Source organism: Caretta caretta, chromosome 1 (genome assembly GCF_965140235.1).
Source record: "Caretta caretta isolate rCarCar2 chromosome 1, rCarCar1.hap1, whole genome shotgun sequence".
NCBI lineage: Eukaryota > Metazoa > Chordata > Testudines > Cheloniidae > Caretta > Caretta caretta.
Genome location: NC_134206.1, coordinates 329,956,662 through 329,976,459, shown reverse-complemented (window position 1 = coordinate 329,976,459; position 19,798 = coordinate 329,956,662). Strand labels below are relative to the sequence as shown.

Here is a 19,798-nt window from a genome sequence, read left to right as displayed (position 1 = left end):
TTGAAAGGCGAGTTTGTCTTGTGGTTTGTTTTTGCTCTGGGTGGTGGTGTTTTGGTGTGGTTTGTGTTTCCCAGATTAACAGGATTTCAGTAGGAAGGCGATGACAGATACAGAGGCAGCAGTGGGAGTGACCCATGTAGCAGAAGACACAATGAAGATGACTGGTTGTGGAAGCTGTGGTATGTACATGATCCTGGAGGGGGCACCTGGTAAGAGTTTTGTCTGTATGAAGTGCCGTCTGATAAAGCTGATGGAGGAAAAGATCCGAGGTTTGGAGATGCAGGTGGAAAGTCTGGTTGAGTTTAGGAAGGGGTTTGAGCAGATTATGGAGCAAAGACATGAGGTATCTGAAGGGAAAAGCTCAGACTTGCAGATGGAAGCAGGACGGGGGAATTCTGAGGGGAGACTGGGTAAGGAAAGTGGTCAGTGGAAGCATGTGACTAAAAGAACCAGGCAGAGGAAAAGACGGGCTAGTGAAGCAGAAATAGAGCTCAAGAATAGGTTTGCAGAGTTGGAAAATGAAGAAGGGGCTCAGCAGGTAATCACTGAAGATGGAAGGGCAAGGAAGAGAAGAGCGGCTAGTCCTATAGGAAAAGGGGAAGAGTTAATGGAGACTACACCAAATATGAGCCCCAGGAGGATACAGGATGGGTTGAAGAGGATTACAAGGGAGAATAGGAATGGAAAGAACTTGCAGCCAGAGGGAACAGGGGATAGACTGGAGAATAGCACTGTCACCAGGAAAAGGCAGGTCTATGTGATTGGGGACTCTTTACTGAGAAGAATAGACAGGCCTGTAACCAGAGCTGATCCAGAGAATAGGAGGGTGTGCTGTCTTCCAGGTGCTAAGATACGGGATGTAGACCTGAGGTTGAAAAGGATTCTAAAGGGAGCAGGAAAGAATCCCCTAATTATCTTTCATGTGGGAACCAATGATACGGCTAGATTCTCGCTGGAAAGTATTAAGGGAGACTATGCTAGGCTGGGGAAGACGCTTAAGGAAATCGAGGCTCAGGTGATCTTTAGTGGGATTCTGCCTGTTCCTAGAGAAGGGCAACAAAGGTGTGACAAGATTATGACTATCAACAGATGGCTTAGGCAGTGGTGCTATAAGGAGGGCTTTGGGATGTATGGCCACTGGGAGGCATTTGTGGACAGAGGACAGTTCTCTCGGGATGGACTTCATCTGAGTAGGGAAGGAAATAGACTTCTAGGATGGAGGCTGGCACAACTGATTAAGAAAGCTTTAAACTAGGAATTTGGGGGAGATGGTTGGGAGATGTCCAGGTAATCTCCACGCCAGATTTTAGCATTGAGAGGTAAGAAAACGAAGTAAGAAAGGATACAGCCGTGGGTAGGAGGAAGGGCAGTGTAGATACCAGTCTAATAGGTCATACTGGCTGTAGAATGACCGTGCCTAATAGGGTACAGAATGTGAGTGAGGCCAAACAGCAAAAATTAAGATGTTTATACACCAGTGCAAGGAGCCTAGGTAACAAAATGGAGGAACTAGAGCTACTGATGCAGGAAGTGAAACTAGATATTATAGGGATAACAGACACATGGTGGAATAGTAGTCATGACTGGACTACAGGTATTGAAGGGTATGTGCTGTTTAGGAAAGACCAAAATAAAGGTAAAGGTGGTGGAGTAGCATTATATATCAATGATGAGGTAGAATGTAAAGAAATAAGAAGCAATGAAATGGATAAGACAGAGTCCGTCTGGGCAAAAATTACATTGGGGAAGAAAACTATTAGAGCCTCCCCTGGGATAGTGCTTGGGGTGTGCTATAGACCGCCAGGATCTAATTTGGATATGAATAGAGCCCTTTTTAATGTTTTTAATAAAGTAAATACTAATGGAAACTGTGTGATCATGGGAGACTTTAACTTCCCAGATATAGACTGGAGGATGAGTGCTAGTAATAATAATAGGGCTCAGATTTTCCTAGATGCGATAGCTGATGGATTCCTTCATCAAGTAGATGCTGAACCGACTAGAGGGGATGCCATTTTAGATTTGGTTTTGGTGAGTAGTGAGGACCTCATGGAAGAAATGGTTGTAGGAGATAATCTTGGCTCAAGTGATCATGAGCTAATTCAGTTCAAACTGAATGGAAGGATTAACAAAAATAGATCTGCAACTAGGGTTTTTGATTTCAAAAGGGCTGACTTTCAAAAATTAAGGAAATTAGTTAGGGAAGTGGATTGGACTGAAGAATTTATGGATCTAAAGGTAGAGGAGGCCTGGGATTATTTTAAATCAAAGCTGCAGAAGCTATTGGAAGCCTGCATCCCAAGAAAGGGGAAAAAATTCATAGGCAGGAGTTGTAGACCAAGCTGGATGAGCAAGCATCTCAGAGAGGTGATTAAGAAAAAGCAGAAAGTATACAGGGAGTGGAAGAAGGGAGTGATCAGAAAGGAAAGCTACCTTATTGAGGTCAGAACATGTAGGGATAAAGTGAGACAGGCTAAAAATCAAATAGAGTTGGACCTTGTAAAGGGAATTAAAACCAATAGTAAAAGGTTCTATAGCCATATAAATAAGAAGAAAAAGAAAGAAGAAGTGGGACCGCTAAACACTGAGGATGGAGTGGAGGTCAAGGATAATCTAGGCATGGCCCAATATCTAAACCAATACTTTGCCTCAATCTTTAATAAGACTAAAGAGGATTTTAGGGATAATGGTAGCATGACAAATGGGAATGAGGATATGGAGGTAGACATTACCATATTTGAGGTAGAAGCAAAACTCAAACAGCTTAATGGGACTAAATCGGGGGGCCCAGATAATTTTCATCCAAGAATATTAAAGGAATTGGCACATGAAATTGGAAGCCCATTAGCAAGAATTTTTAATGAATCTGTAAACTCAGGTGTTGTACCGTATGATTGGAGAATTGCTAATATAGTTCCTGTTTTTAAGAAAGGGGAAAAAAATGATCTGGGTAATTATAGGCCTGTTAGTTTGATATCTGTAGTATGCAAGTCTTGGAAAAAATTTTGAAGGAGAAGGTAGTTAAGGACATTGAAGTCAATGGTAAATGGGACAAAATACAACATGGTTTTACAAAAGGTAGATCGTGCCAAACCAACCTGATCTCCTTCTTTGAGAAAGTAACGGATTTTTTAGACAAAGGAAACACAGTGGATCTAATTTACCTAGATTTCAGTAAGGCATTTGATACCGTGCCACATGGGGAATTATTAGTTAAATTGGATAAGATGGGGATCAATAGGAAAATTGAAAGGTGGATAAGGAATTGGTTAAAGGGGAGACTACAACGGGTCCTACTGGAAGGTGAACTGTCAGGCTGGAGGGAGGTTACCAGTGGAGTTCCTCAAGGATCGGTTTTGGGACCAATCTTATTTAATCTTTTTATTGCTGACCTTGGCACAAAAAGTGGGAGTGTGCTAATAAAGTTTGCGGATGATACAAAGCTGGGAGGTATTGCCAATTTAGAGAAGGACAGGGATATCCTACAGAAGGGTCTGGATGACCTTGTAAACTGGAGTAATAGTAATAGGATGAAATTTAATAGTGAGAAGCGTAAGGTCATGCATTTAGGGATTAATAACAAGAATTTTAGTTATAAGATAGGGACGCATCAATTAGAAGTAACGGAGGAGGAGAAGGACCTTGGAGTATTGGTTGATCATAGGATGACTATGAGCCGCCAATGTGATATGGCCATGAAAAAAGCTAATGCTGTCTTGGGATGCATCAGGAGAGGTATTTCCAGTAGGGTTAAGGAGGTTTTAGTACCGCTATACAAGGCACTGGGAAGACCTCACCTGGAATACTGTGTGCAGTTCTGGTCTCCCATGTTTAAGAAGGATGAATTCAAACTGGAACAGGTACAGAGAAGGGCCACTAGGATGATCCGAGGAATGGAAAACTTGTCTTATGAAAGGAGACTCAAGGAGCTTGGCTTGTTTAGCCTAACTAAAAGAAGGTTGAGGGGAGATATGATTGCTCTCTATAAATATATCAGAGGGATAAATACCGGAGAGGGAGAGGAATTATTTAAGCTCAGTACCAATGTGGACACAAGAACAAATGGATATAAACTGGCCACCAGGAAATTTAGACTAGAAATTAGACGAAGGTTTCTAACCATCAGAGGAGTGAAGTTTTGGAATGGCCTTTCAAGGGAAGCAGTGGGGGCAAAAGATCTATCTGGCTTTAAGATTAAACTCGATAAGTTTATGGAGGAGATGGTATGATGGGATAACATGATTTTGGTAATTAAATATTCATGGTAAATAGGCCTAATGGCCTGTGATGGGATATTAGATGGGGTGGGATCTGAGTTACCCAGGAAAGAATTTTCTGTAGTATCTGGCTGGTGAATCTTGCCCATATACTCAGGGTTTAGCTGATCGCCATATTTGGGGTCAGGAAGGAATTTTCCTCCAGGGCAGATTGGAAGAGGGTTTTTCACCTTCCTCTGTAGCATGGGGCACGGGTCACTTGCTGGAGGATTCTCTGCTCCTTGAAGTCTTTAAACTACGATTTGAGGACTTCAATAGCACAGATATAGGTGTGAGGTTTTTTGCAGGAGTGGTGGGTGAAATTCTGTGGCCTGCGTTGTGCAGGAGCTCAGACTAGATGATCATTATGGTCCCTTCTGACCTAAATATCTATGAATCTATGACTTATTATACTGTGCTATGTGTAAAACTGGTCACCAAGCTCCTGCACATCGAAAGCTTGAGAGCTTATTTTATGCCCTCATGAACCTCTCTCATCTGTGGCTTCACTGTCAGTAGGGGCAGCAACCCCAGAGAACCCCTTCTTTATTATACCACTGGGGATGGTAGCAGGGTGCTACCAGAACATGCCCCCTTCAGTTTCCTCCTGGTCCTCCCACTAATTCACAGCCCAGAGAACTTAAAATAACATTCCTGCTCCAGGGGGTCTGGGTTATTAAGTCCCTACAGAATATGGTCTCCTTGGGCCCTTCAGCTTCAAATCTTCTTGAGGCTTCTAATTCACTTTTGTCTAGAACTTCAAGTCCCAGCTCTCCCTTAGTTCCCTCTGAGCCAGGGAGCTCTGCCAATCACTGGTCTCCCTGGATAATTTTTTTCCAGGTTTCCTTTTGCCCTGGTCCTTGGACTCAAACTTCTTCCTTTTGGTTCCAGGGGCTCCACAGCCTCCTTCCTGGGGCTGTGTTGCAATTCATGGCAGGCTTCCTCAGTCCAGCAGCATCCAGGGTCCGATCCCGGTCCAAGGAGCCTCCCTTGGTCCCTGCACTGCTACGTCTCCTCGGGACTGTGGTGTAATTCATGGTAAACTTCCTCAGCTCACCAAAGCCAGGTTTTGGTTCCATGCCACAGAGTCTCCCTCCTGACTCTGTGTTCCCTTCAGTTCTCACTCTCCAGACTACCTGCCTTGGAGCCACCTAACCATTGCACTCCTTCTCTCTGCAGTTACAACTCATCTGAGCTCTTCCTGGCTTTTATGAAGGCCATGTGTTCTTCACATTCTCACCTGAACCTGAGCCCCACAGCCTCAGGTGGGAGGCAGAGGGTCAGTCACAGGTAGGGACTGGATCCATCTCCCCTTAAAGGGCAAATCACCCTGTGACAGGCACTTTAGGACTAGTTATCTCTGCTTGTTCTCTTTCCCTACCATGGCAGTTTAAATTCTTTCATCTTCCAGGATGCCATCAGCACCACGTTAACAGCCAGCTCTGAGTTATACCTGCAGTTGAACAAGATATTATTTGTTTAAGAAAGAGTGAAGAAACACACACTCAGAAAAGCATCTGAACTTACATAGCCCACAGCTAGAAGAGTTTCTGAGGCTTACTTGCATAAAGGTTGGGAATTATGGATCTTACCTATCCGTGTACAGTCTCCTATTCTCTCCATCTGTAGCTTTAGCCTGTCAATGACAGAATCCCATGCATACTAAGTGTCACAATTCAGGACAACTGCCTCTGTATTCCCCTCCATGGTCGAGCAAGAGTCCCCATTCTTAGGCTCTCGGCTCCTTGGCCATCACCTCTCCTGGGCAGACACCCACATCTCTCCCTCCTGACTGGGTTTTTTCTAGGCTGCATAGTTCCCTGCCTATACTTTGTTATTCCTAGCAAGCCAGACTGCCTAAACAGGCCGGTGGCTGCACTTTGCTCTCTCTTAGACGCTGTAAACAGCAAGATTGCGCACAGGTATACATCACCACACAGTCATTTCTAAACAAGCACGTTTATTCTTAAGGTGAAAGCATTAGAGAGAAAACATGTTAAAAACAATAAAAGAATCTACATGCATGCTAATAAGCTTACCAGAGATCACAAAGCAGGAGCTTTGGTAGGAGTCCTTCAGACCCTCTGCACAGAGGGGGGTTTCTGTGGTAACAAGTTCATAGCTCAGAACAAGCCCTCCCTATGAATAGCTTAGCTTTTCCTTTCTACAGCTTGGGCCTTTGATCTTCAGATTCCAGGATCAGGTAATCAGCTCATGCGGGTGTAGCTTTAAAAGGCTGGGTTTCTGCATAACTAGAGGTGGGGAATTTACATTCTCCTCCCACTAGAGATTTCTCAGGAGATACATGACACTGTTTGTCCAAAAGTCCATTCTTGTCTGATCCATTGTTCAATACAGTCCTCTGGCATTTAGAACTTTTGCATTTAAACAATGGGCTCCAAAACTACTTAAAGGTAGTTCACTAAGGTGTTTTTTCAAGAATATTGCAAGAAATTGCCATATCTGTCACTTTAAGCCTACACAATCCATGTCTATTCCTTGGCTTCCTGAGAGACACCTTTTCTGGACCCCCTCTTCTGACCTTCAAACAATCCCCTAATCTGTCCAACCTCATCATCAGAAGCAAGCTCCCCATAGACCAAGGGTATGTCTACACTACATTATTATGTCGATCTAAGTTACGTGGCTGCTCAGCCACCGCAGTAATTAAATCACTTTTGCATGTCCACATTATGCTTCTTGTGTCAGCGATGCGAGTCCTCGCCAGGTGCGCTTGCACCGAATTAACTGTCAGTGTGGGGCATTGTGGGATGGCTTCTGAGAACCAGCAACTGACACTCCACTACATCGAGCTAAGCATTCTCGTGGAAGTGGAGTTATTAAATTGGCAGAGCAGGTGAGTTATGTTGGCAGGAGCGACATTTTTGTGTCGATGGTTACAGAGTTAGGTCAATGTAAGCTGTCTTGCATTGACCCAACTCTGTAGTGTAGACGAGGGCCAAGACACAGCAACTCAGGCCAGCACCAGACCCTGCCAGAACAACAGATGCAAAACCTGCAGACATATCTCCACTGCTACAATGATCAGCACTCCCCACAACACACCTTTCGAGATTGGCAATAAGAAAAGGAGTACTTGTGGCACCTTAGAGACTAACAAATTTATTTGAGCATAAGCTTTCGTGAGCTACAGCTCACTTCATCAGATGCATTCAGTGGAAAATACAGTGGGGATATTTATATACACAGAAAACATGAAACAATGGGTGTTAACATATACACTGTAAGGAGAGTGATCACTTAAGATGAGCTAATACCAGCAGGAGAGCGGGGGAGGGGGAAGAAAACCTTTTGTAGTGATAATCAAGATTGATGAGTCCTACACATGCCTATCATATGTAGTGTACCTCATCTAGTGCACTAAATGCCCCAATAGCAACTATCTGGGTGAAACCAGACAATCACTACTATCATAAATATAAAGGGAAGGTTTTACCAGAGGAAAAACCCTTTCACCTGTAAGGGGTTAAGAAGCTAGGATAACCTCGCTGGCACCTGACCAAAATGACCAATGAGGAGACAAGATACTTTCAAAAGCTGGGGGGGAACAAAACTCTCTCTGTCTGGGTGATGTTTTTGCCGGGGACAGAACAGGAATGGAGTCTTAGAACTTAGTAAGTAATCTAGCTAGATATGCGTTACATTCTGATTTCTTTAAATGGCTGAGAAAATAAGATGTGCTGAATGGAATGTAGATTCCTGTTTGTGTCTTTTTGTAACTTAAGGTTTTGCCTAGAGGGATTCTCTGTGTTTTGAATCTGATTACCCAGTAAGATATTTACCATCCTGATTTTACAAGAGGTGATTCTTTTTACTTTTTCTTCTATTAAAATTCTTCTTTAAAGAAACTGAATGCTTTTTCATTGTTCTTAAGATCCAAGGGTTTGGGTCTCTGTTCACCTATGCAAATTGGTGAGGATTTTTATCAAACCTTCCCCAGGAAAGGGGGTGTAAGGTTTGGGAGGATTTTGGGGGGAAAGACGTTTCCAAACGGGCTCTTTCCCCGTTATATACCTGTTAGATATTTGGTGGTGGCAGCGATAAAGTACAAGGGCAAAAGGTAAAATAGTTTGTACCTTGGGGAAGTTTTAACCTAAGCTGGTAAAAGTAAGCTTAGGAGGTGTTCATGCAGGTCCCCACATCTGTACCCTAGAGTTCAGAGTGGGGAAGGAACCTTGACAACTACGCTCTAGAATAAACTCTCACAGTAAAATTATAAAAGACAAACACACCATATCACCTCTGGGTGAACACTGTTCACAAAATGATCACTCTGTATCTACCCTATCAGTCCTCAGCCTCAAAGGAAAGGTTGCACAACACTTTCAAAAGATGAGCCTGGAAGCTTAAATTCATAACTTTGACAGACTCTAAAAATCATGGACTGAACAGAAACTCTGGATTTATGGCTTATTGCAACAATCTGTAACTCACTAACTCCCCACCCCCAGCTGCTTCCCCCCCCTTCTTTCTTCATATAGCTGGAGTGGTGTTAATTGGCCACTTCACGTTCAATGGTCTCTTGAAATATCTGTTAACTACTTATGCTGAACAGTCTGTTCCATCTTGTATTGAACTGTGACACTCTGGCTCTGGGTATGTTTCCCAGACCTGAAGAAGAGCTCTATGTAAGCCTGAAAGCTTGTCTCTGGGGCAAGTCGACACTACAAAATTAAGTTGACCTAAGTTAAGTCAACATACACAGCTGCCACAGTAATTAAATCGCTTTTGCATGTCCACACTATGCTCCTTGTGTCCGCAATATGCATCCTCACTAGCAGCACTTGCATTGATTCAGAGAGCAGTGCATCGTCTAGTGCAGGGTGTTTTGGCAAGGGTTTCCAATGCCTCATGGGGGCAAACAAGTTATGCAGAGACAACTGGGAACATGGGTTCAATGTCCCAAGATGCAATTTTCTCCATCCCATAATTGTATCTGCATCCCATAATGTTTCATGCCTCTTTTCAAAAGCCCCCAAACCCATGCATCCACCATCTGTGTGAGAAGCATGGGTCCTGTACAGCTCTGCACGATCATGATGAGCGTTGTGAGCATGGTGTGCCTGATCCTGCAGTATTTGCAGAACAGCCAGCGGAGCCTCAGAGAACTTGACTATTCCTTGGAGGCTAGCTTGCTGTGGGACATAAAAAGAAACAATTCAAGGTTGTTGTAGGCATTCACAGAACAGCTGCAGGTGATGGAGTGCCGGTTCTGGGGCTGAGAAACAAGCACTGATTGGTGGGATTGCATTGTTATGTAGGTACAGCCTGACAGGGACTGCAGAACTTTCAGCTGTGCAAGGCCACATTCCTGGGTGTATGTGCAGAGCTTGCTCTAGAGCTGTGACACCAAAATGAGAGCTGCACTGACAGTGGAGAAGCAAGTGACGATCGCGTGGAAGCTTGCAATGCCAGACTACTACCGATCAGTGGGGAATCGATCTGGAGTTGGGAAATCCACCATGGGCATTGATGTGATGCAAGTGTGCAGGGCCATTAATCGCCTCCTGCTACACAGGACTGTGACTCTGGGCAATCTGCAGGACATACTGGATAGTTTTGCAGCAATGGGGTTCCCGAACTGCCTGAGGGCAATAGATGGCACACATATCCCTATTTTGGTACCAGACCACCTTGCCACAGAGTACATCAATAGAAAGGGCTACTTTTCTATGGTATATTGCAAGCGCTCGTGGATCACCAGAGATGTTTTACTGACATCAATCCGGGATGGTCAGGGAAGGTGCAAGACACGAGCATCTATAAGAACACAGGACTGTTCAGAAAGCTGCAAGCAGGGACTTTCTTTCCAGACCAGCAGATTATCATTGGGGATGTTGAAATGCCAGTAATGATCCGGGGCGACCCAGCCTATCCCCTTACTCCCATGGCTCATGAAGCCATACACTGGCCGCCTCAACAGCAGCAAAGAACACTTCAACCACAGGCTCAGCAGGTGCAGAATGACAGTTAAATGTGCCGTTTGAAAGGCCGCTGGCTCTGTCTACTCATGAGATTAGACCTCAGTGAAAAAATATCCCAATGGTTATAGCTGCCTGCTGTGCACTTTGTAAAAGCTGTGAAGCAAAGGCGGGAAGTTTACGCCAGGGTGGAGGGCGGAGGTGGAATGGCTGTCCACTGATTTTGAGCAGCCAGATACCAGAGCTATAAGAAGAGCTCAGTGGGAAGCAATAAGTCTCAGGGGGGCTTTGAAAGACCACTTTAATAGCGAGCCAGAGTAGTGTTTCCTGTAGTGCACTCTGCCTGGCATTGGCTCTTTGCACCCCGGTAGGAACCTTGTAATGAGTGCTGTGCATAGTAATATAACATTGTAAATGCACCTCTTGCTGTTATTTCTGAATGATGTCAGCCCCAGCCTGCATATGTTGTGAACTAATAAAGATGAATTAATTTTCCATAAATAGACTTTTATTCCAAATCCAGGCAAACAGACATATTTATAACTTAATGAAACTTTATAAATGCTTTATAAATGCTGTGATTGCAGAGCCATTGGCCATTATCTTTGAAAACTCGTGGCGAATGGGGGAAGTCCCGGATGACTGGAAAAAGGCTAATGTAGTGCCAATCTTTAAAAAAGGGAAGGAGGAGGATCCTGGGAACTACAGGCCAGTCAGCCTCACCTCAGTCCCCGGAAAAATCATGGAGCAGGTCCTCAAAGAATCAATCCTGAAGCACTTACATGAGAGGAAAGTGATCAGGAACAGTCAGCATGGATTCACCAAGGGAAGGTCATGCCTGACTAATCTAATCGCCTTCTATGATGAGATTACTGGTTCTGTGGATGAAGGGAAAGCAGTGGATGTATTGTTTCTTGACTTTAGCAAAGCTTTTGACACGGTCTCCCACAGTATTCTTGCCAGCAAGTTAAAGAAGTACGGGCTGGATGAATGCACTATAAGGTGGGTAGAAAGTTGGCTAGATTGTCGGGCTCAACGGGTAGTGATCTATGGCTCCATGTCTAGTTGGCAGCCGGTGTCAAGTGGAGTGCCCCAGGGGTCGGTCCTGGGGCCGGTTTTGTTCAATATCTTCATAAATGATCTGGAGGATGGTGTGGATTGCACTCTCAGCAAATTTGCGGATGATACTAAACTGGGAGGAGTGGTAGATACGCTGGAGGGCAGGGATAGGATACAGAGGGACCTAGACAAATTGGAGGATTGGGCCAAAAGAAATCTGATGAGGTTCAATAAGGATAAGTGCAGGGTTCTGCACTTAGGACGGAAGAACCCAATGCACAGCTACAGACTAGGGACCGAATGGCTAGGCAGCAGTTCTGCGGAAAAGGACCTAGGGGTGACAGTGGACGAGAAGCTGGATATGAGTCAGCCATTGTTGCCAAGAAGGCCAATGGCATTTTGGGATGTATAAGTAGGGGCAGCGAGCAGATCGAGGGACGTGATTGTCCCCCTCTATTCGACATTGGTGAGGCCTCCTCTGGAGTAGTGTGTCCAGTTTTGGGCCCCACACTACAAGAAGGATGTGGATAAATTGGAGAGAGTCCAGCGAAGGGCAACAAAAATGATTAGGGGTCTGGAACACATGTCTTATGAGGAGAGGCTGAGGGAACTGGGCTTGTTTAGTCTGCAGAAGAGAAGAATGAGGGGGGATTTGATAGCTGCTTTCAACTACCTGAGAGGTGGTTCCAGAGAGGATGGTTCTAGACTATTCTCGGTGGTAGAAGAGGACAGGACAAGGAGTAATGGTCTCAAGTTGCAGTGGGGGAGGTTTAGGTTGGATATTAGGAAAAACTTTTTCACTAGGAGGGTGGTGAAACACTGGAATGAGTTACCTAGGGAGGTGGTAGAATCTCCTTCCTTAGAAGTTTTTAAGGTCAGGCTTGACAAAGCCCTGGCTGGGATGATTTAATTGGGGATTGGTCCTGCTTTGAGCAGGGGGTTGGACTAGATGACCTCCTGAGGTCCCTTCCGACCCTGATATCCTATGATTCTATAAATGCAGGGACAAGAACCTTTGAAGGGGAAAGAACAGTCATTTTCATTTCACAAACCCATACACCAATCATGTCTCTCAAATTTCAAAAATTTGTGGGGATTTAGAGGAGAGGGGCGTATACCTGTGTATCTTGCTGCCAGGCAGTGGAGTTCAAAATGGTGACCAGAGTGGTCACAGTGGGGCATTGTGGGACCCCTCCTGGAGGCCATTAAAGTTGACGTATGTGCAGCTGTGATTATCTATGATTGTCTCCCTTGGGGTGGAGTGGTAGTGCAATGGCTCTGGATGCCATGTGCAATGTGGGGAGTGAGTGTAGAGAGGTCCCGAAATGCAGTTCTCTGTAGGCTATAGAGGGAGGCAAGCATGGGTCTTTTGAACCTGAAGGTGAACAAGAGTCTCCAGCACTTCTGTTTGCTGCTTGAGAAGCTCCAGCATCTCCTGCAGCACGTCTCTCTCCTTTTCCTGTGCTTTTCTCCTCTCCGCTCTATATCTGTCCATTCTGTCCATGAGTGTGATCCGCCAAGCCCTGTGCTTGGTATCCGAAGCACCAGAGACTTGCAGAATCTCTTGGAACATGTCATCCTGCATCCTCTTCCTTATCCTCCTTATCTGGCTGAGCCGCTCCGCTGGTGTGGATGAAGAGATCCTCAAGGCCACATTTCCAGCTGCAAAGGATACAATGCACAGAGGTACTATTGTGAGTGTATTCACAAGATAAATGGGAAGTTTGTATACTGAACTCACTCCCCTGGATCCACACAAGGTACAAGCACTACATTCTCACTTCTCCTTGGGATTCATAGAGCATGGTGGCACTCCCAGCCATGGTGAGTATGGCCCGGGGGAGGGAGCGACTTGGGAAAATAATGGTGTGGGGGGAGGGGGATAGCTCGTGGGCATGAGTATATGCGGATAGGGCAATTGAACTGAATACTGGCACCATTTTCCACAGGCGGTGGTGATTGTAGCTGATATCTCACTTCTGAGGGTAATGGAGGCTGAAAGGGAACAGCTCCTGCCTGCGTCCAGCTGCAGACCGGGTCCACATGTTGCTAGCCTGTGTGCTGCAATGGTGCTTGCTGAAGTAATTGCTGACCAGCGTGGGAAAGTGTTCTACTGCGGCGGAAGAAACAAGGCAATCCTCCCCAGAGACTTTCGGCAGACAATTGCAGAGCACCTCCTGGAACATTTTCTCAAGATCTGTATGGAGGATTCATAGGACATCCTGGTGCACATAAACAAGCTGCTCCGCATGTCTCCTTCTGCCTGACTGTACAGGGAAATGAGCAGCAGATAGCAACTCTGCCTCTATTGGTAATTTCACTACCTCTTCTACCTTGATTAAATGTACAGATGTGTCCCTGTAATATCAAAGCAAACGGCATACTTACCGGAGGTTCCTTCCCCTGCATCAGGCTCACCTGGGATGGACTGTCGGGACTGGCTCAACTGCTCTGGAGTCAAAAACAGGTCCTGGCTCACTGTGCCACTATTCACCTGTCTTTCCCCCCTCCCCCCACTTCCTTGTCCAACACCTGCTCCCCACTGTTCTCTGACTTCTCCTAAGCATCCACAGATAGCATGCAGATCTTCGTAAAAGCAACGTCTGTGGTTTTGCACTAGTGAGACTGTTGGCCTCCCTGGCCTCCTTGGCTTTCATGCGTCACTGCTGCAGGTCCCTCTTGTAGCCCTTCTTCCCCATGCCATGAGTGATCTCCTCGTAGATATTGACGTTTCTATGCCTGGATTGGAGCTGTGCCTGCCCAGCCTCTTCTCCCCACAGAGATCCACCACCTCCTGTGTACTCCAGGCAGGAGCGCGTCTGCAGTGTGAAGCAGGCATGGTCAGCAGGGCAGTTGCTAGGTGAGCTCTCCATGCCAAGCAAACAGGAAATGGAATTTCAAAAATTTGTGGGGATTTAGAGGAGGGAGCGTATACCTGTGTATCTTGCTGCTGGGCAGTGGAGTTCAAAATGGTGACCAGAGTGGTCACAGTGGGGCATTGTGGGACACCTCCTGGAGGCTATTAAAGTTGACTTAAGTAATGCAGTGTTTATACTGATGTAACTCTTCTGCCCATCAGAGTTGGCAGCAACAAGGGCTGGGTTCAGTATCTTGGGGTTCCATTCCAATAACACGATGCAAAACCGGCTCAAGCCCCCCCACCCCCCATGACCTGGGACAAATATATACCACCCCCGCTAGGCGCCTCTAAGAGGCAATACTTCCGCTCTCGCAAGCACAGAGTCTGAGTGTAGCAAAAGCCTTTTCATAACAGAGAGAAACAATGTGGCGTTATGTTGGGGAAACACTACCAACAGGATTCATAACACAACCCATGAGCAAAAAACCAACCCCAAGCAAATTGGGGCGTGTCCTTTCTCTTTGGTTCTTGAGTCCAGCAACCCAAAGTCACCCAAAGTCCAACAACCCCAAAGTCTCTGTCCCTGGTCAGTGCAGCACCAGAGTTTGAAAGTCTATCTGCAGAGTTTTACCTCCCAACCTGGGTGGAGATGGGGGGGGGAGTTAAGGGGCACCTTACGTGGTCCAAAGCCGATTGCCCCACCTCTCCATGGAGCTCTGCTCTGCTCCACCAGCCGTCCCACAAATCGCTCCCCTCTGCCAGCCGTCCCTTGAGCCACTCTAGCCGTCCTGTGAACTGTTCTGTTCCAAGAGTCTCTCTATTCTGCTCCAGCTGTCCCACAAACTGCTCCACAATATATCTTTAGGCTCCCCTAGTACTTAACACAACACTCAGTGATTTCAGCTCTTAGTAAGTTTAGCTATTTTGTGATTTCAGCTTGTAGTAGGGGAGCCTCAGTGCTGGTGCACCATTGGCCCAAAGTGAATTCAGCTCAGCAGTCTGTAACTAGACTGCTAATAGAATCAAAATTAACTCCAATATTCTACACTAGAGAGAGAGAAGAAAATGCAATTAGCATATAAGACCCTCAGGGAGGATACCACCAAATATTAATACCCATCCCCAACCTCTCTCCCTTCACTGAGTTTTGGAACCCATGTCCCTTGCCTAGCGGGTGCTACTTAGTTGATGGCGAGTCCCTCCGTCATAACCAAAGGCCAAGTACAGTTCCACTGTCCTTGATTCACATAATCAGGATAATAACAATTTGTTTTTCCTGCCCCAATAACAGAGACACTGGGGATCCCACAGCAGCCAAAGTGACAATTTGGGCAGCTATGGGCTCATGCTAGGCAGGGTGGGTGTGCCTATGCAAATGAGATCAGCCCCTGAAGTTCTTTTCTACAACTTGCCACACCTCACCACCAGATGTCAGGGTGGAGCTCATCTTGACTCTGCTTACATCGACACTGCGTCAACCTGACTATGTTGACTAAACGCTACGCCTCTCATGGCGGTGGACATAAGTCAGTGTATTTGGTGAGTTACATCAGTGGGTGCAACATTTTAGTGTAGACAGATACGGAGCTAGGTTGACGTAAGCTGCCTTATGTCAATCTAACTCTGTAGTGTAGACCTGGCCTCTCTCACCAACAGCAGTTGGTCCAATAAACGATGTGACCTCACCCATCTTGTCTCACTAATATCCTGGACCAACATGGCTACACCAACACTGTATACGTGTTCCTTGGCTTGTTTTTGCTCTCCCGCTCCCTCAAGTTCAGTGTCCTGATGTGTAAAGACAGGACTTTCTTTGCTCTTAGCAGAGGCAAGTGGGCAAAGTTTCATTAGCATTAGGAAACATAACTTCCCATTATGCCATTGCCACCAATATATAATCTTCAAATTTCCTTCACATTAACCTGGTTGTCTGTGACCCACTTCAAAGCGTTATTTTCTACCAGGGTGCGGTTAGATACCTGGTGAAAGGAAATGCCTTCCTTGCTGAAACCCAGGCAAAAGGCCCTTCTTTGGAAAGAGTCTTTTCAAGTGTAAATTGACTTTCACCTCGGGAGGCGTTAGTCAGAGCCAAGGTGGGCTTGCTGGTTCAGGCTGGCTTATCTTGTAGGCAGTTATATTTAGATTGCAGATGCACTAAAACCACACAAAGGTAGGCCTCAGTGAACAGGCAGTCACTTGTCATGTCACCATTAATGTGACACTGTACCTTCTTTTCTGTTGTTTCTTATAAGGTTCTTAGTAGCCTAGTAGGAGGCAATGATGATGTGTCTTGTCCCTGGAGCCCTCCCCAGGGCTGGGGAGCAGCAAGAGGAACTCTTCACTATGTGGGGTGCAGGCATGGAGAAGCAACAGCATACCTGGGAGTGGGTACCGTAAAACAGAGGCAGGCACAGGCATACCAGGTAGAGAGGGGGAGACTTGGCCCTCAGCACGTCTCTTCATGGTGCTTTCACGTCTGCATGTTCTGCCTTGCTTATGTGCCCTACACAGTCAGCAGCGGTGGAACAGAAAAAAACCTTTAAAAATTGACGAAAGGATTTACCACGTCATTGCGTCTGTAGGTGGAGCTGGACACTCAATGAAAGAGCAGCGGCTGAAGCTGCTGCCTGGAGTATGTGTAGGCAGCACAAGGGGATGCCAGAGATTCCTCTGCCTTCAGCAGTTTGGTGGGGAAAGTGCTATACAGGGAGTGGGGAGGGGTTACAGGGACTAGGAGTGGCTAGAGATGGGGATCATGGCAGTTACAGATACCCCAGTGCCTGCACTCAGAGCTGTTTAGTCCTTCCCCCTGCCCCCATCCCCTTCCCACCTGACCTCAGAAGTTCACACCCTTCCCCCCACCAAACCGTCCTTTACCCTGTCAAGCCTTGGCTGGGAATCACTCCCCTACCCAACCAGGGCCCTGCTTCTTCTTGAGTCAATAGTTGCAGAGGTGGCACTGGTAAAGCCAAGGTTGGTTACAATCCCTGCTCCCGCCACCCCATCTCTACTCCCCTGCTGCATCCTTGCTTCCACATCATCCTCCCACCCCCAGGGCCCTGCTTCCTTCATCAGCATGATGCCTCCCCATCCCCATGGATCCCTGCTTCCTCCCCAGCATTACAACCTTTCCTCCCTTCCAAGTCCCTGCTTCCAGTCCCCACCATGCCCACCCCTTGGGGGTCCCAGCTTAGTACAACTACGGGTGCATCTAGGTGCCCTAGTTGTGGATCAGGACCCCAAAGCCAATCCTTGGCCTGAATAACAAAAAGGAGGTGGTAACAGCTAACTGGCCAGTCAGAAACTAATTTCAAAAATCTGTGTTGTCAGCATCCCTTTAACAAGTAACTGTTCCCCTGCAGTGTGTGCTCCCCAGGTACTGCAGTGTTGGGCTAGTGCATGGAAAACTTTATTCTGGTTGTAGGGACATGAGATGTAAACAAAGACCAACATAAAAAAATAAATTATGTACAGTCTGCGGTGGCTGTTTAGACTGTAAGCTCTTTGGAGCAAAGATTCGTTCTTACGGTTTATCGATCACCTAATACAACAGGGCTCTGCTTTTGGTTGAGGTCTCTATGTGCTGCCACAATACAAATGCAAAATAATAAAGTAAATTAAAATTTTAAAATCCTTTATCTGACTACAGAACAGTGGTGTTTGTACGAGAGGTACAAAGGTTTGGTTCTCAAAACTGAAATTTAATCTGAGGCCATCAAACCACATATTGAGTGCAGCCGGTGGAGAAAGGAAAAGAAGAGTTCTCAGCCCCACTGCTGTTCATAATTCACGATGCTCTGTCTGCGTGGGCATGTGCACTCTAAATCACCAGGATACGTTGTAAAGCCAGCCCCTGGTCTACTGCTTCCCCTTGTAAGTGCCATTGCTGATGCACAACAGGGTGACAATAGAGGGCCTGCATATACTTAATTAAAACCACATCAGTCATTGGTTTCCCCTTAATCTATGTATTTTTTTGTCTGGGAACAAGGGGTGTTGAGGTGGAGCAACATTGATAGTTTGAAATGGCAGGTGTAAAAAATTAACTAAAATTAACAAAAGCATGCGATGGGGTTCAAATTCCTGAAGAAATTGTCAAAGCCCAGGCTTTCGTTAACTGTTTTAGTCAAAGGGGACACCTATTGTTTTGAGTCCCACTGCTTTGTTCCTTGATTGGTTACTGTTCTAGGACCAGTCTTACAATTAGCTCCACACAGACCTATACTACCACAGGGATTTGCACTGACTTAAATGGAACGCCATGCAGCAGCAGAAGTGCATAATATGGTACATTTTGCAGGATTGACTCCATAGATTTTTCTGCTAATTTTTCAGTCTCTTTGGTCCCTCTGTCTTCCATTGCACTGGCTCTCTCAACTCTGTAATTTCATATCACTGAAGGTAAAAATCTCGCCCTTCATGTTTAAAATTATTTAGCCTCCTAAAGATCCAGCTAGGTGTCCAGAAGGATTTTCAAAAGTGTCTGTGCATGTAACTCCCATCAGTGGTAGTTAGGCATCAAGGTGCCGAGTAGGATTTCAAAAGCCCCAAGCTGTAGCTTTAATGATCTGGCCTTAAGTAATGTGGAGAACTACATTTTTAGAATGAGAGGCCTGAATGTGCAGTTACTTCATATGAGGGGTGGGGTGGGGTGCTCATACCAATATTTGGCCTTGATATGAACTAATTCTGTGGGGTGCTGAATTCCCAAATTTTTGTGAGAGCTCAGGATGCTTCTCCCCTCATGGGGGCAAGCCCTAGTCAGACCCTCTCGATAAATAAGACCACCGCACAGCTTCTCTTTTAGTTACATATCATGAAAGTATAAATACTGCTTTGCAAGCTGTACAAATGCTGCTCAGGCCTGGAAGATGATGAACACATCTGAAATTTCACTAGATTGATTTAGCACCTGAAAGCCTCACTAAACAAGCTAGCAATTTCATTTCTTTGCACAGTATTTGTGAATGTGGGCAGCAGTACTGCTGCTAAGAAGATTTGGAATAAACTCTTCACAATTCAACTTGAAAATCTGCTTTATTAAATGACTATTTTAGAAACAGGAACTTGCCATTTCATTTTTACACTCTCTGCTGAAGAAAACTTGAAACACAGAAGATGTTATGCAGCTTCTTTGTTTTCATTCCGGTACAAGGCTTTAGCTTTTTCAGGTCCTGTTTTGGGTTTCTTGTTGTGGGGGAGTACACCTCCACCGCGATCATACCCAAGCCATGAAGGCGGGTCGGCATCATTATATTCGTGCTTCTCTAGCTTGGCTGAATATTTCAAAACAGCTTGTCTGAAACAAAAATGAAAATGAATACCGTTGCACAAGCAATTTCTACCAAGAACATTTGTAAAAAATATGAACCCTCAGGGCCAGATTCCCAGGGTGACCATATTTCCTACCCCACTATGCCTTTTGAGAAGCAGCAGTTGATACAATAATGGTCTTAGCCTCAAATTCTGTCCCAGGACAAAGTAACTGTTTCACTCTGTATGAAACATGCAGTACAGTGGGTGGCTCTATGGTTCATGCTGTCATTTGGACATCTCCAGATGAGTTGGGGGTGTTACTGGGAGGTCACAGTCTCAGCTGCTAGTGGGGAGCAGACCTGGGGTAGTGCCGTCACGCGACAGCTCTAGCGGATGCTGAGCTAGCCTGGATGGTTCCTTTCCTT

General features: G+C 45.8%; 2 protein-coding genes across 9 annotated transcripts in view; one reads left to right on the top strand and one right to left on the bottom strand.

Annotated features, from left to right (window-relative positions):
• The first annotated feature begins 1,407 nt into the window (after positions 1-1,407).
• Positions 1,408-8,125, top strand: LOC142070645 (uncharacterized). Its single transcript, XM_075124503.1, has 2 exons — positions 1,408-5,294; positions 5,436-8,125. Exon 1 carries the CDS (start codon positions 1,408-1,410, stop codon positions 3,007-3,009), a length of 1,602 nt encoding a protein of 533 aa, XP_074980604.1. The 3' UTR covers positions 3,010-5,294; positions 5,436-8,125.
• Positions 8,126-19,135: 11,010 nt separating this feature from the next.
• The window catches only part of FBXL13 (F-box and leucine rich repeat protein 13), a 171,984-nt gene continuing 171,321 nt past the window's right edge, over positions 19,136-19,798 (bottom strand). For all 8 annotated transcript variants that reach the window (XM_048836444.2, XM_048836442.2, XM_048836437.2 and 5 more), the window contains one exon: positions 19,136-19,416. In XM_048836444.2, the coding sequence (XP_048692401.1) occupies positions 19,369-19,416 (48 nt within the window). In that variant the 3' untranslated portion in view covers positions 19,136-19,368. The remainder of the gene's footprint in view (positions 19,417-19,798) is intronic.

Excerpts from the sequence above, each read along its gene's own strand:
- LOC142070645 (XM_075124503.1), top strand. The coding sequence starts at position 1,408 with ATGACCGTGCCTAATAGGGTACAGAATGTGAGTGAGGCCAAACAGCAA.